We start from the raw sequence: 13,732 nt of genomic DNA on the forward strand, positions 1-13,732 counted from the left end.
GTTGCTGCGGGTTGTTAGCGGGGGAGCGGGCAGTGAGCAGGTCGCGGGTGCTGGGGTGATGCTGAGCGTTGCCTGGGCTGCTCTGGGCGGTGTTGGTGGCGGTGCAGGCTGTGGCTCAGGGTGGGTTACAGCCTCACCACCGGCTGTAGTACGTACGTGGTGCAGATAGGGCCAAGGTGTTGCCACACACCCCAGGTGTTGGGTGCTGGGCCAGAGTGGATGAAAGGCCCCCCGAGAGCTCATATTTCCCACTGAATATTTCACGAGAGCCCTGCGGGCGGCTGCCGGTGCTCCCGGCGCTGTGGCTCCCACGCTGACCCTCTCCGTCCCCCCCAGGACATGCTCATGCAGCTGGCGAAGGCGGTGGCCAGCGCTGCCGCCGCACTGGTGCTCAAAGCCAAGAACGTGGCTCAGAAAACAGAGGACTCTGCGCTGCAGACGCAGGTGATCGCTGCCGCCACCCAATGCGCCCTCTCCACCTCCCAGCTGGTGGCCTGCACCAAGGTAAGCAGCAAGGTTAACCCTTGCCTTGGTGTGGCTGCAAGCATCACCTGGCTGGTGGCAGCTCCACAGTGGGGTTGTAGGTGTGCCAGGACCACATGTCCTCAGCAGGACATTAGGGGTCTGGCACCAGAAGCATGGGCTGCCTCAGACTGGGGTCCCTGCCACTGTGCCCAACCACTGAATGTCCTCTTTGGAGGAGCAGAAGTTGGGGACAGCTGTCCCTGCACGGCTCCTACAAGGAGCCCACCACGCTTACTGCCCAGCCTTTCTCCTCCCCTCCAGGTAGTGGCTCCCACAATCAGCTCCCCGGTCTGCCAGGAGCAGCTGATCGAGGCTGGCAAGTTGGTGGCCAAGTCAGCAGAGGGCTGCGTGGAGGCCTCCAAGGCGGCCACCAACGATGACCAGCTCCTGAAGCAGGTGGGGGTGGCAGCCACAGCTGTCACCCAGGCCCTGAACGACCTGCTGCAGCACATCAAGCAGCACGCCTTGGGCGGGCAGCCCATCGGGCGCTACGACCAGGCCACCGACACCATCCTCAACGTCACTGAGAACATATTCAGCTCTATGGGCGATGCTGGTGAGAGCAGCTGATGGCACCCGGGATAGAGCACAGTGGGTGGGGAGGTATTGGGGAGCCCGTGGGACTTGCTAACAGGCCACCCTTCCTTTCTGTCCCAGGGGAAATGGTGCGGCAGGCTCGTATTCTGGCCCAAGCCACCTCCGACCTCGTCAATGCCATCAAAGCCGATGCGGAGGGAGAGACGGACCTGGAGAACTCGCGCAAGCTGCTGAGCGCGGCCAAGATCCTGGCCGATGCCACCGCCAAGATGGTGGAGGCTGCAAAGGTCAGTGGGGTAGGGGAAGGTGGACACTGGCTTTGGCCCCCAGCCCCATCTGACACCGTCAGCTTGGTGCTGTGGAGGGGGCGAGTAGCCCTTGGGTGGAAGAGCAGTTCCCAGACCAAGGTTCTGCACTGAGCAGAGGAGCTGTGCAATGGAGCGGGGCTTCTCCTGGAGCTGTGGTGGCAGCAGAGAAGCTGTTCGCTGTTCTGCTGCTGAGCTCTCCCAGAGAGGCTTTGGGCATCTCCCCAGCACCACAGGCAGCCTGGGGGTGCTCCCTAGCATCAGGCCAAAGCACAGCTGCTGCTTCAGGAGGACGAGGGACCTGGTGGCCCCTGCAAGGTGTGATGGGTTTCGTCTTCCTCCAGGGAGCCGCGGCCCACCCAGACAGCGAGGAGCAGCAGCAGCGGCTGCGTGAGGCGGCGGAGGGGCTCCGCATGGCGACCAACGCCGCAGCCCAGAACGCCATCAAGAAGAAGCTCGTGCACAAGCTGGAGGTGAGATGCTGGGCAAGGGGGCCGTGGAGGGCAAGCAGGCACAGTCAGCGAGCGAGACCTGGCCGGGAGCCCCCACATCCCTGCACTTTCCAGAGGGATAAAGTCCTTTTCACGTACAGTGTCCATACTGCATCTCGCAGATACCTCCCCACTACTCCCTTCCCTTCCCTTCCCTTGTGCACACCATGTCGCTTTGGGATGCGGGGCACTGAGGGTGCTGGGGATGCTCCGGTGTCATAGGCAGAGGCATGGGAGGAGAAGTTTAGGGGGAGCTGGGCCCCAGTGCGTGGCGGGGGATGTTGGGGCAGGCTGCCCTGCCGCCAGTGCCAACCCATGCCTCCCCCGCCAGCACGCAGCCAAGCAAGCGGCCGCCTCCGCCACACAGACCATCGCCGCCGCCCAGCACGCCGCCTCCTCCAACAAGAACCCTGCTGCGCAGCAGCAGCTGGTGCAGAGCTGCAAGGTAAGGGCCCGGGCCTGATCCTGGCGTCTCCTGAGCTGCCTCTCCCTGTCCCTTCTACCACCAGCCATGCTGGGGTTCTGTGCTCAGCTGCAGCAGGCCGGCAGGACCCTGGGATCGTCACGCAGCTCCCCTGGGAGCCAGTCTTTCCTGGTCCTGGATTAGATCCATCTCTTACTGGCCAAGCTTCTCCAGTGACCCTACTCTCTGGCAGGTGGTGGCAGAGCAGATCCCGATGCTAGTGCAGGGCGTACGAGGAAGCCAGTCCCAGCCGGACAGCCCCAGCGCCCAGCTGGCTCTCATTGCAGCCAGCCAGAACTTCCTGCAGGTACCTGCGCTGCCCAGAGCCTCCCACGCCGGCCCTGGCATTACAGCTTTCCTACCGTGCCTGGCCCTCCTAAGAGAGTGGAAAACCTGCTGCACGTGGGCAGCAGAGAGGTGCTGCGTGTTTGTCCCCTTCTCACGCCCTTTTCTTTTGGCCCGGCAGCCCGGTGGGAAGATGGTAGCTGCAGCCAAGGCCACCGTCCCCACCATCACGGACCAAGCCTCCGCCATGCAACTCAGCCAGTGTGCCAAGAACTTGGCCGCGGCTCTGGCTGAGCTCCGCACCGCTGCCCAGAAGGTGAGAAGCTGGGTCCTGTCCCACAGCGGCACTTCAGCTACACAGAGCAAGGGGGGGACAGTGGGGATGGCCTGGTGGCAAGTCATGGTCTCTGCTGCAGCAGAGTGGGCTTGGTGGTCGCCCGCCTTGCTTACCTTCACTGCTCCCCCATGGCAGGCTCAGGAGGCATGTGGACCCCTGGAGATAGACTCCGCACTGGGTCTGGTGCAGAGCCTGGAGAGGGACTTGCGGGAAGCCAAGGCAGCTGCCCGTGATGGCAAGCTCAAGCCTCTGCCGGGAGAGACGGTGAGAGCACAGTGAAGGGTGGTGTGGGGTGATGTGGGGTGGGGGAGCCACGGGGGTGGAGGCTGGAGGTGCAGCCCACCAGCATGTCCCCACTTTTCCCCCCACAGATGGAGAAGTGTGCCCAGGACCTGGGGAACAGCACAAAAGCTGTCAGCTCTGCCATCGCTCACCTCCTGGGAGAGGTGGCCCAGGGCAATGAGAACTACACAGGTACTGGCCTCCGCGCTGGAGCTGGGAGAGGGGAGGGGGCTGTGCAGGTGGCCACTGACCTCTACATCCCCCCAGGGATCGCCGCCCGAGAGGTGGCCCAGGCCCTGCGCTCGCTCAGCCAGGCTGCCCGCGGCGTGGCAGCCAGCACCCCCGACCCGCAGGCGCAGAGCGCCATGCTGGAGTGTGCCAGCGATGTCATGGACAAAGCCAACAACCTCATCGAGGAGGCGCGGAAAGCGGTGGCCAAGCCCGGTGACCCAGAGAGCCAGCAGCGCCTGGCCCAGGTAAGGGGAGTGGGGACCCCGGTGCCCCCTGCCAGCCTGCCGGGAAGGGCGTGGGGCTGGCCAGGGGATGGTGACCGCTCTTTGCTTCTCTGCAGGTGGCCAAGGCAGTGTCACAGGCCCTGAGCCGCTGCGTCAACTGCCTGCCAGGGCAGCGGGACGTGGACGCTGCCATCCGCATGGTGGGAGAGGCCAGCAAGAGGCTGCTTGCGGATTCGGTGAGCTGAGCAGGGGCGGGAGGAGAAGGGGGAAGCCATGTAGGGATGCAAGCTGGTCCATCCACACCAGGTTTCCCCGTAGCATATCCCCAAGCATGTGTCAGACCTTCATCCTCCATCCCCATCCTCCTCCCTGCCTCTCCTAACTCCTCTCCGTGTCTGCAGTTCCCTCCCAGCACCAAGAGCTTCCAGGAGGCGCAGAGCCAGCTGAACCGGGCGGCCGCAGGGCTCAACCAGTCCGCCAACGAGCTGGTGCAGGCATCGCGTGGCACCCCTCAAGACCTGGCCAGGTCCTCTGGCAAATTTGGGCAGGACTTCAATGAGTTCCTGCAGGCGGGAGTGGAGATGGCCAGCCAGTCCCCGGTGAGTGCAAACACCGGTTGGGGGATCCTGGGTGCAGGTTTGGGGTGGCTGGGAAAGTGGCCGATGGCAGGCAGTGTGGCTGGGCAGCGGTGGTTAGGGCAGCTGCGGCCAGCGCGGCTGGTGAAGAGGGGGTCTGGGGCTGTGCAAAACCACAGCAGCAGGGAGAAGGTGGCTTGGGTTTGTTCAGCAAGCTTTGCCGCTGTATCCTTGCTGTTGGTGGACAAGTTAGATGAAGGGAACCGGCTCAGCTTGAAAACCACCAGAGAACACCCAGGGTGGGTGTGGAGCTTGGAAACCTGCTGCAGGTAACTCTTCTTGGCTCCTTGCAGAATAAGGAAGACCAGGCGCAGGTGGTGTCGAACTTGAAGAGCATCTCCATGTCCTCCAGCAAGCTGCTGCTGGCTGCAAAGGCGCTCTCCGCCGACCCCACGGCCCCCAACCTCAAGAATCAGCTGGCGGCAGCGGCACGGTAGGAGGAACTGCTCCCTGTGAGCTGTTTGCTGTAGCAGTGGGTCCAGGTGGTGGAGCTGGCGTTGATCCATGGGTCTTTCTCCCCTATCCCCGGCAGCGCCGTGACCGACAGCATTAACCAGCTGATCACCATGTGCACCCAGCAGGCGCCGGGCCAGAAGGAGTGCGACAACGCCCTGCGGGAGCTGGAGGTGAGAAGCCATATCTTGAAGAGGCAGTGGAGGGGCTGAGATGGCTGGGTGCTGAGGTGGTGGGGAGGGGGGAGCTGCACCCTGCTGCGAAGGTCAGGAGACCCTTCCCTTGGATGTGACACCCGTGTCCCTGCAGACAGTGAAGGAGCTGTTGGAGAACCCCACCCAGACAGTCAACGACATGTCCTACTTTAATTGCCTTGACAGTGTCATGGAGAACTCGAAGGTGAGCCCTGAGGTCTGGGGAAGGATGGGGAGGTTTGGGAAGGATGTTGGGGCAAAGGAGAAAGTGGTTCCTCCCCTGTCGATGAAGCACAGTGAGCTCTGAGCCTGCGAGCACGATGTGGGAGCAGCAGGTGGTCTCTAACCGGTGCATGGTGTGTCCTGCAGGTGCTGGGCGAGTCCATGGCTGGCATCTCCCAGAATGCCAAGAACAGCAAACTGCCCGAGTTCGGCGAGTCCATCAGTGCCGCCTCCAAAGCTCTCTGCGGGCTGACAGAGGCAGCTGCCCAGGTGAGACATGCTCAGGGCTGGTGAGTAGTTGCCGTACGCACCTCACCCCTGCCCCTCAAAGCCTGGCCCTGTGGCATGGTGCTGCCAGCCTCCTCTGCAGCCCATGCCTGCTCTGAGCCTCTCCCCTGTGCTCCAGCTCTCACCGCCTTTCTCGTGCTCCTAGGCTGCCTACCTCGTGGGGGTCTCGGATCCCAACAGCCAGGCTGGACAGCAGGGCTTGGTAGACCCCACTCAGTTTGCCAGAGCTAACCAAGCTATCCAGATGGCCTGCCAGAACCTGGTGGACCCTGCCTGCACCCAGTCCCAGGTGAGCTGGAGCACCATTATAGGCATTTTCTTGCATGAAAGGGAGTGTGAAGCTATTTGGAAGAGTGGTACTGGGAACCAGCTGGCAGCTTTGGAGCAATGGTGACAGTCCAGATGTGGGGGCTGTATGGGCGTGCAGGGCCTTGGCCATCCTTCTTGGATCCCAAGAGAGACCTCTGTGCTCACTGGTGCCCCACGTGGGGCTGGTGGGAAGGGAGAGCTGCGGGGATGCAGAGTCATGATGGATCCTGCCTCACCCTGCCCTTCCCCACAGGTGCTGTCAGCAGCCACCATCGTAGCAAAGCACACCTCGGCCCTGTGCAACACGTGCCGCCTGGCTTCCTCCCGCACTGCCAACCCTGTGGCCAAGCGTCAGTTTGTCCAGTCGGCCAAGGAGGTGGCCAACAGCACGGCCAACCTGGTGAAGACCATCAAGGTGCGGTCTCCCTGCCAGGGCACCGTGGTGGGCATGGGATTTGGGGCATGTTGGGGGTTGGATAACTGCTCTGGTCTCTCCACACCAGGCCCTGGATGGTGAGTTCAACGAGGAGAATCGGGAGCGGTGCCGCGCCGCCACCGCCCCTCTCATAGAGGCCGTGGATAACCTGACAGCCTTCGCCTCCAACCCAGAGTTTGCCACCGTTCCTGCCCAGATCAGCCCAGAGGTGGGATGCTGCAGGGGCAGGAAGGATGTGGCCTGGCTGTGGTGGGGGCTACCAAAGGGTGGGGAGGAGCTGTGCCTCCTCCTGAGCTTGGGATGGAGCCCCAGTGTGGGGCTGGTGCCTTGGTGGGGTGTGATCGGAAGGTGGCTGCAAGCCTTGGGCTTTGGGTGGCTGCTCCGAGGTGAGGGTCATGGGAGGGGGGTGACTTCCCAGGCACAGTGCCTCGCACGCATCACCGATCCGTCGTCTCCTCATACAGGGGCGCAGAGCCATGGAGCCCATTGTCTCTTCAGCCAAGACCATGCTGGAGAGCTCTGCTGGTCTCATCCAGACCGCCCGCTCTCTGGCCGTCAACCCCAAGGACCCGCCGCAGTGGTCGGTGCTGGCCGGCCACTCTCGCACTGTCTCGGACTCCATCAAGAAGCTGATCACCAACATGAGGTGAGGCGAGCCCTGCCCGCTTGGCCATGGCCCTGTCCCTGCTGGCAGGTACCCCTGCTCTGAGTGAGCATCCCTGAGGATGTTTTGGCTCATTCTCCTTGGCTGCTGCTGGTGGGGGGAGGCAAGGGATGAGATGGAAGATGCCGTCCCTCTCGTCCTGCGCGGGAGCTGCTCCTCCAGCCCTGGCATGGGTTGATGGGAGCGCCTGGGCTCTGTAACACTAGGTTGCCCCAAAGCCTGGGAGAGGGGTCCTGCCCCTCACCAGCACCAGCCAAGGCTGGGGGCAAAGGGGTGACACCTGCCAGCGCTGCACTGATCCATCTGTCACGCAGGGACAAAGCTCCAGGACAGCGGGAGTGTGACGAGGCCATTGAGGTCCTGAACAGATGCATGCGGGAGGTGGACCAGGCCTCCCTCGCTGCCATCAGCCAGCAGCTGGCCCCCCGAGAAGATATCTCCCAGGAGGTGGGTTGGGGAAGCGCTGCTGCAAGCTTAACATGGGCAGGCATCCTTCCCCCTGGCTGCCAGCAGCTCGCGGTGACCCCAGCCCTGCTGCAGCCTCACACAACACACTCTCTTTGCAACAGGCTTTGCATAACCAGATGATCACGGCTGTCCAGGAGATCAGCAACCTGATTGAGCCCGTGGCCAGCGCGGCGCGGGCCGAGGCCTCGCAGCTGGGGCACAAGGTAACACGGGGAGGGGGAGCTGCTGACAAGGCACTCTGTGCACGTGGAGGAGCTCGCGGTGGGAGGAAAGGCATGGGGCAGCCGGGGCTGGGAGCTGCTGGTGCTGATGCTGCTCTTCCACAGGTGTCCCAGATGGCTCAGTACTTCGAGCCGCTCATTATGGCGGCTGTCGGCGCTGCCTCCAAAACGCCCAACCACCAGCAGCAGATGAACCTCCTGGACCAGACCAAAACACTGGCCGAGTCCGCCTTGCAGATGCTGTACACGGCCAAGGAGGCTGGTGGGAACCCCAAGGTGAGCAGGAGGGGCACGTGTCAGTGGCATGCTCCCCTTCACGTGTGGGTGCTGCACACGTGTGTGCCGGACACAGAAACCCAGGGTAGGTGGGCAGCATCCCTGACAGGAGGGGAGCTGCTGCCCACCTTCCCTCACTCTGTCTTATACTTGCAGCAAGCTGCCCACACCCAGGAGGCTCTGGAGGAGGCCGTGCAGATGATGAAGGAAGCGGTGGAGGACCTGACCACCACCCTGAACGAGGCAGCCAGCGCTGCAGGTGTTGTGGGGGGCATGGTGGACTCCATCACCCAGGCCATCAACCAGGTAGGGGGAGCGTGGAGAGGACCTAGTGAGGGCTGGGAGAGAGGAAGAGTCAGGGTCAAACCCTACAAGGTCTTTGGGCTGGAGCTGGAGCCAGAGCCTCCTGATGATCTCTTGCAGCTGGATGAGGCACCGATGGGTGAGCCAGAGGGGACCTTTGTGGACTACCAGACCACGATGGTGAAGACAGCCAAGGCCATCGCAGTGACTGTGCAGGAGATGGTGGGTGCAAGCAAGCGTGTCACTGCAGAAAGTGCTGCCTGCCACCCAGGCAGGGCCACCACCCTCCTTGCTTGCCCATGCCAGCACAGGGCCCCTCCAACTCCTGCTCTTCTTCCATCGGCAGGTCACCAAATCCACCACCAACCCAGATGAGCTGGGCACACTGGCCAACCAGCTCACCAATGACTATGGGCAGCTGGCACAAGAGGCCAAACCAGCTGCCCTCACTGCCGAGAACGAGGAGGTGCGAACATGGGGGCGAGTGCTGGAGTGTGCTGTGGGGAAGAGCAGGGTCTGCTGGACTGTGAGCGCAGAGGACAGGGGCACTCGAACCTCCTGTCGGAGCTGGGGGCAGGCAGCATTCACACCTCCCGTGCAACATGGTGTGGAAACGCGGAGCAAAGCTGTGTTTCTTTTTACCCCCTCCTGTGTGGGAGGATTGGGAGAGAGGAGCTGGGTGGGGGCGGCTGGTGTTTCCCAGCGGGCATCACGGATGCAGGGCTTAGTTCCCTGCTGGCTCTCACACATGTGTTCCCCTCCAGATCGGCTCCCACATCAAGCGCCGGGTGCAGGAGCTGGGTCACGGCTGCGCCGCCTTGGTCACCAAGGCTGGAGCCCTGCAGTGCAGCCCCAACGATGCCTACACCAAGAAGGAGCTGATAGAGAGTGCACGCAAGGTTTCCGAGAAGGTAAGTGGTCCAGAGAGGGGGATGGTGGCCTGGTGAGGTGGGAGGGATGCTGGATTGAGCCATGTGCCCTTGGAGCCACCCCGCTAGGTTCTCCCTTGGTCCTGTTGGGGTCTGCTGGCTGTCTCAGCCATGCTTACCCTGCCCAGGTGGCAGGTTAGAGGATGGATCCCAGACACCATGACAGCAGCTGGTGCTGTGATGGGTGAGTGTGATGTCCAGGTGCTGCCTGCCAACGTGCCGATGGTGGCGTGCCACACCAGTGGCAGCCCAGGGCTCTCCAAATCAGCTCTTGCAGTGGTGACCATAGCATTTGCTGCGTCTCCAGCCAAGCTTGCAGCTCGTGCGGGGTGATGGATCTCTCCCTCACCTTTTGCTGGCACAATGGAAAGCGTCCTGTCCACCAGTCAATCTAAAGAGCACATGCCTGAATAACAGATGAAAAGATAGCTAAAAGACTAGTCGATGAGGGTAGAGCAGCAGTGCTTGTAAACAAAATCACAAAAGCAAAACAAACACTTGTTCGTCGTGCCTGGCACGTGCCTGCATGCTCAGGACCTTCGTTTCTAAGATTGCTTTCCATCAGGAAGCTTGTTCTCCTATGAGTGCTTGCCCAAGTACAGAAATTGAGTTCAGCAGCTAAAGAAGGAACGAGTTGTGATGTTCTGATGCCCATCATGCAAACCTTATTCATTTGAAAACTACCAGAGTCCAGTATCTCCTGGACCCCCAAACACGATAGATACAAGGTAAAAATAAATAACTGGAAGCTAAGAAGGGATGTTCTGACCACACGATTCCCAGTTCCTCTCCTTGGTATGGAGCAGCTCTGTCCTGGGAGGTGTCAGAGAAGGTGTGTGTGGTGGGGGTTGCTTGAACCTGCTCTGCTCCCCCAGTCACCCTACTCGTACCCCACAGGTGTCTCACGTGCTGGCAGCTCTTCAGGCTGGGAACCGTGGGACGCAGGCCTGCATCACAGCAGCCAGCGCTGTCTCTGGCATCATTGCTGACCTTGACACCACCATCATGTTTGCCACGGCAGGAACCCTCAACCGGGAGAACTCGGAGACATTCGCTGACCACAGGTACCCCGGCACCTCATCCAGCCTGTGCTCAGCCAGAGACGGGGGATCAGGCTCTGTCCCATGGTCTCCTGTCTTTCTGAGCTGTGGACCAGCCCCAAAGAGAGTTGCAAGTTCAGGTCACGCTGACTCTATTTCCCCTCCAGCTTGTACGTACAGAAGGCAGGGTCCACAGTCTCTCTACACCCCAAGGACCATGTGTGCGTGTAGAGGGCTGTGTCCTCTCTGACTCCCTTCTTCTCCTCAGGGAGGGCATCCTGAAGACAGCCAAGGCACTGGTGGAGGACACCAAGGTGCTGGTGCAGAATGCCACTGCCAGCCAGGAGAAGCTAGCGCAGGCTGCCCAGTCCTCTGTGTCCACCATCACCCGCCTGGCAGAGGTGGTGAAGCTGGGTGCTGCCAGCCTGGGATCTGAAGACCCGGAGACTCAGGTGGGGTGGGGTTTGAAAGGTGAACGGAGGCTGCTCGTAGCTTGCTCAAAGGGGTTGAGGGTTGCAGGTGTTGTGTGGTGCTCTGGGCTGGATCCTGCGTGCTGTGGAGAGGGTTGGCTGGGCTTTGGCTGGTGCTGGCTGAGCTGCACGCCCTGTGTGCCCTGGGCCGCCCAAATTTCTCACTGCTGTGCCACACCACCCCCGGCCTGAGTGCAACTGTACCCAAGCCGTTGCCCTGGTCTTGCTTTCCCCAGGTGGTCCTGATCAATGCTGTGAAGGATGTGGCCAAGGCACTTGGAGACCTGATCGGTGCCACCAAGGCAGCTGCTGGCAAAGCTGGGGATGACCCTGCTGTCTACCAGCTGAAGAACTCTGCCAAGGTCTGAGCTGGGCGTGATGGGAAGGAGGGGGTGGGGCAGGGGGGGCTGGAGAAAGAGCAGGGGGGCTTCTCTGCCTGTCTGGGGCAGGAGGACAGCTGTGGGGCAGTCCGGGCAAGAGGGGAGGAAGGGGCGCATAAAAGGTGGGGCACAGCATGCAGAAGAGGCATTGGTGGGAGAACAAGATGAGGTGGTGTGAGTGGAGTATGGGGACGGGGCCATTCTGGACCAAACCTCGAGGGAGGGGCAGATGCCGGTGCAGCCCAGAGCTCGCATGGGGCTTCACCTGGCCCTCTTTTCCCGTTCACAGGTGATGGTGACGAATGTCACTTCCTTGCTGAAGACGGTGAAGGCTGTGGAGGACGAGGCCACGAAGGGGACGCGGGCGCTGGAGGCCACGATAGAGCACATACGCCAGGAGCTGGCAGTGAGTACAGCTGCGGTGCCACGCTGCCATCCCTCCCACCACCTGCCCTGTCCCTCACTGCCTGCCCCATCCCTCACTGCCTGCCCCGTGCCTCACAGCCGCCTCTCGCCTCGCAGGTCTTCTCCTCCCCCGTGCTTCCCGCCAAGGTCTCCACCCCGGAGGACTTCATCCGTATGACAAAAGGCATCACGATGGCCACAGCCAAAGCGGTGGCCGCTGGCAACTCGTGCCGGCAAGAGGATGTGATCGCCACGGCGAACCTGAGCCGCCGTGCCATTGCGGATATGCTGCGTGCCTGCAAGGTGGGGCGGGCAGGGGCTGCGGGTCTAGCAAAGTTTGTGGGGGGCTGCGGGTGCCAGCGGGGATGGTGCTGGATGTGAATTGGGGCTTCCCTGTCTCTGGCTCTCAGGAAGCTGCCTACCACCCTGAGGTGAGCGCGGACGTGCGGCAGCGGGCACTGCGCTTCGGCAAGGAGTGCGCCGATGGCTACCTGGAGCTGCTGGAGCACGTGCTGGTGGTGAGTGTCCCCCGTCCCGGTTCCCACGGTGGGCAGAGGCCGCCCGTGGATGCCAGGGTGCTCCCCAAATCCCCAGGGTCCTCTGGGCTCTGCACCCTCCCACTGAGGTCTTTGCACAGCCCCCTTCACTGCCTGTGCTGGCACAGCATGTGGCCGAGCCCCTGCTGTGGAAGCAGATGTCAGAGACATGAACAGGCTCTCAACAAAGGTATCTGGCTAACAACAGACAGGGATTAACTGGCCGTAAACAGATACAGGCTGGAAATGCGATAACACGGGAGCAAAATACTGAAGCAGCTTCCAGTAATAAGTGGTGGGAGTAAAAGACCTCAGACTGTGTGAAAAGAGCTTGTTAAGCTCCTAGCAGAGTGGGAGACAGGCAGTGCCCACGGTAGCAGAGGTGATGACTGCAAGTGCCAGCTGCACCCTTTTGATCCAGTCTTCCTCTGAGTCCCCCCAAGGACTTCAGCTGGCTGCTTTAATTAGCTGTCCTACAAGATGAGTGTGGTTTACAAGAAGCAAATTAAGACCGTAGAGCAGCAGAAGAGATCCAGTGAGGTCCTTCCCGCGGTCTGCATTCTTGGCAAGATGGCAAAGGTGGAGTCGAGGGCACTGGAGGGATGCACAGACCCAGCCCGCGGAGCTGTGAGAGCCCTTGGACCGGAGTCAGGACAAAGACTGAGGGCAAGTCAGCTCTGTGGCAAGGTTTCACTAAGCTGGTTAGAAGGGCTTGGTGAGAGTGTGCTCTTGAGGTTCACCAGATAAAAGGTGGTGGAGCTCAGGCTGTGGTTTCCTGCAGGGAAAGCCCGTTTAGGCAGTGGGTAACCAGCACGGGCAGCACAAAGAGGAGGTGGGCAGGAATCGATGGCTGGAAATTGGAGCTGGGCAGAGGAGAAGTCAAAGGGTGGTTTCATCCAAAGCAGGTAGCCACTGGGGTACAGTTCCAAGGGGAGCAGTGAGTTTTCTGTCCCCTGCGTCTAGATCAAATGTCTGTCTGGAAGATGCTTTAGCCACACGTAAGTCATGGCAGCCAAGGCTGGAGCGCTGAGGAGAAATTCTCTGGCTGACCTGTTGTTAACAGATGATTGGGCTAATGACTTAGTGTGGCAGTGCCCGAGGTCAGCCTGCCTGCAGGAACACGCTATTCCGCTGCATTTTGGGTGTAACCATCCAGCTGCCATGTGACGGCTCTTGAATATCACACGTTGGTACATCCTGTGAAGTATTCACTGCAGGTGCGTCTTACCAAGCTCATAGTCTTGAGGGTGCCTTCAGCTCCAGAGACCGTTTAGGAGCTTTAATCACATTGTCAAAGCAGATAGCAGAGTTGTTAATGTGGCATTTAGTCCGGATGCGCTTATGAGAGCAAACCAGCAGTCGCTGTGTGCCATCAGCTCAGGACTCCGAGCCATGTACAGCTATAGTGACTTGGCTGGGATGGCCCCATGCAAGTCCAGGATAAAGCCGTGATCCCCCCAGCCTCCGCAGCACTCTGGTCTGCGAAGGGTCCCGTTTGTCAGAGGACAGCAGGTTCCTGGAAAGCTGTGAGCAGGAAGGAGGACAGGAGGGGAGATGGTGGATGCGATGCTGTCTCGCTCCCCAGCAGCAGTAAGTCCGTTGCTGTACGCTGCATCCCCGTGGGAGCCAGTGCATTGCGTGGAGCGTGAACAAGTGTGGCTGGCATTCGAGAAAGAGGGTTATTTGACTCAGGGTGGAAAATGTGGCTCCCGGCAGAGGAGTGGGAAAGCCTGCATATTTCACTGGGGAGGGGAAGGAATTTGAACCTCCGTGGGGACTTGGTATTTGGTAACGATTGGTCTCTCCCTCCAAAAGCAGAGAGA

At 61.1% G+C, this 13,732-nt stretch overlaps 2 protein-coding genes across 2 annotated transcripts in view; one reads left to right on the forward strand and one right to left on the reverse strand.

Annotated features, from left to right (window-relative positions):
- The window catches only part of TLN1 (talin 1), a 28,859-nt gene extending 16,777 nt beyond the window's left edge, over nt 1-12,082 (forward strand). Inside the window, exons 18-51 of the mRNA XM_068422117.1 lie at nt 337-504; nt 787-1,081; nt 1,183-1,349; nt 1,712-1,840; nt 2,190-2,303; nt 2,515-2,628; nt 2,788-2,922; nt 3,079-3,207; nt 3,315-3,417; nt 3,493-3,701; nt 3,797-3,916; nt 4,082-4,279; nt 4,609-4,748; nt 4,848-4,941; nt 5,078-5,167; nt 5,332-5,454; nt 5,618-5,761; nt 6,035-6,196; nt 6,285-6,425; nt 6,682-6,863; nt 7,196-7,328; nt 7,451-7,552; nt 7,676-7,846; nt 8,003-8,152; nt 8,270-8,371; nt 8,496-8,615; nt 8,914-9,060; nt 9,976-10,142; nt 10,387-10,570; nt 10,825-10,950; nt 11,258-11,374; nt 11,491-11,676; nt 11,784-11,891; nt 12,038-12,082. Coding sequence (XP_068278218.1) covers nt 337-504; nt 787-1,081; nt 1,183-1,349; nt 1,712-1,840; nt 2,190-2,303; nt 2,515-2,628; nt 2,788-2,922; nt 3,079-3,207; nt 3,315-3,417; nt 3,493-3,701; nt 3,797-3,916; nt 4,082-4,279; nt 4,609-4,748; nt 4,848-4,941; nt 5,078-5,167; nt 5,332-5,454; nt 5,618-5,761; nt 6,035-6,196; nt 6,285-6,425; nt 6,682-6,863; nt 7,196-7,328; nt 7,451-7,552; nt 7,676-7,846; nt 8,003-8,152; nt 8,270-8,371; nt 8,496-8,615; nt 8,914-9,060; nt 9,976-10,142; nt 10,387-10,570; nt 10,825-10,950; nt 11,258-11,374; nt 11,491-11,676; nt 11,784-11,891; nt 12,038-12,082 — 4,815 coding nt within the window. The remainder of the gene's footprint in view (nt 1-336; nt 505-786; nt 1,082-1,182; nt 1,350-1,711; nt 1,841-2,189; nt 2,304-2,514; nt 2,629-2,787; nt 2,923-3,078; nt 3,208-3,314; nt 3,418-3,492; nt 3,702-3,796; nt 3,917-4,081; nt 4,280-4,608; nt 4,749-4,847; nt 4,942-5,077; nt 5,168-5,331; nt 5,455-5,617; nt 5,762-6,034; nt 6,197-6,284; nt 6,426-6,681; nt 6,864-7,195; nt 7,329-7,450; nt 7,553-7,675; nt 7,847-8,002; nt 8,153-8,269; nt 8,372-8,495; nt 8,616-8,913; nt 9,061-9,975; nt 10,143-10,386; nt 10,571-10,824; nt 10,951-11,257; nt 11,375-11,490; nt 11,677-11,783; nt 11,892-12,037) is intronic.
- A 1,060-nt stretch (nt 12,083-13,142) lies between these two features.
- The window catches only part of CA9 (carbonic anhydrase 9), a 16,156-nt gene continuing 15,566 nt past the window's right edge, over nt 13,143-13,732 (reverse strand). Inside the window, exon 10 of the mRNA XM_068422118.1 lies at nt 13,143-13,247. Within this exon, the coding sequence (XP_068278219.1) occupies nt 13,143-13,247 (105 nt within the window). The remainder of the gene's footprint in view (nt 13,248-13,732) is intronic.

This window comes from Nyctibius grandis, chromosome Z (assembly GCF_013368605.1).
Source record: "Nyctibius grandis isolate bNycGra1 chromosome Z, bNycGra1.pri, whole genome shotgun sequence".
NCBI lineage: Eukaryota > Metazoa > Chordata > Aves > Nyctibiiformes > Nyctibiidae > Nyctibius > Nyctibius grandis.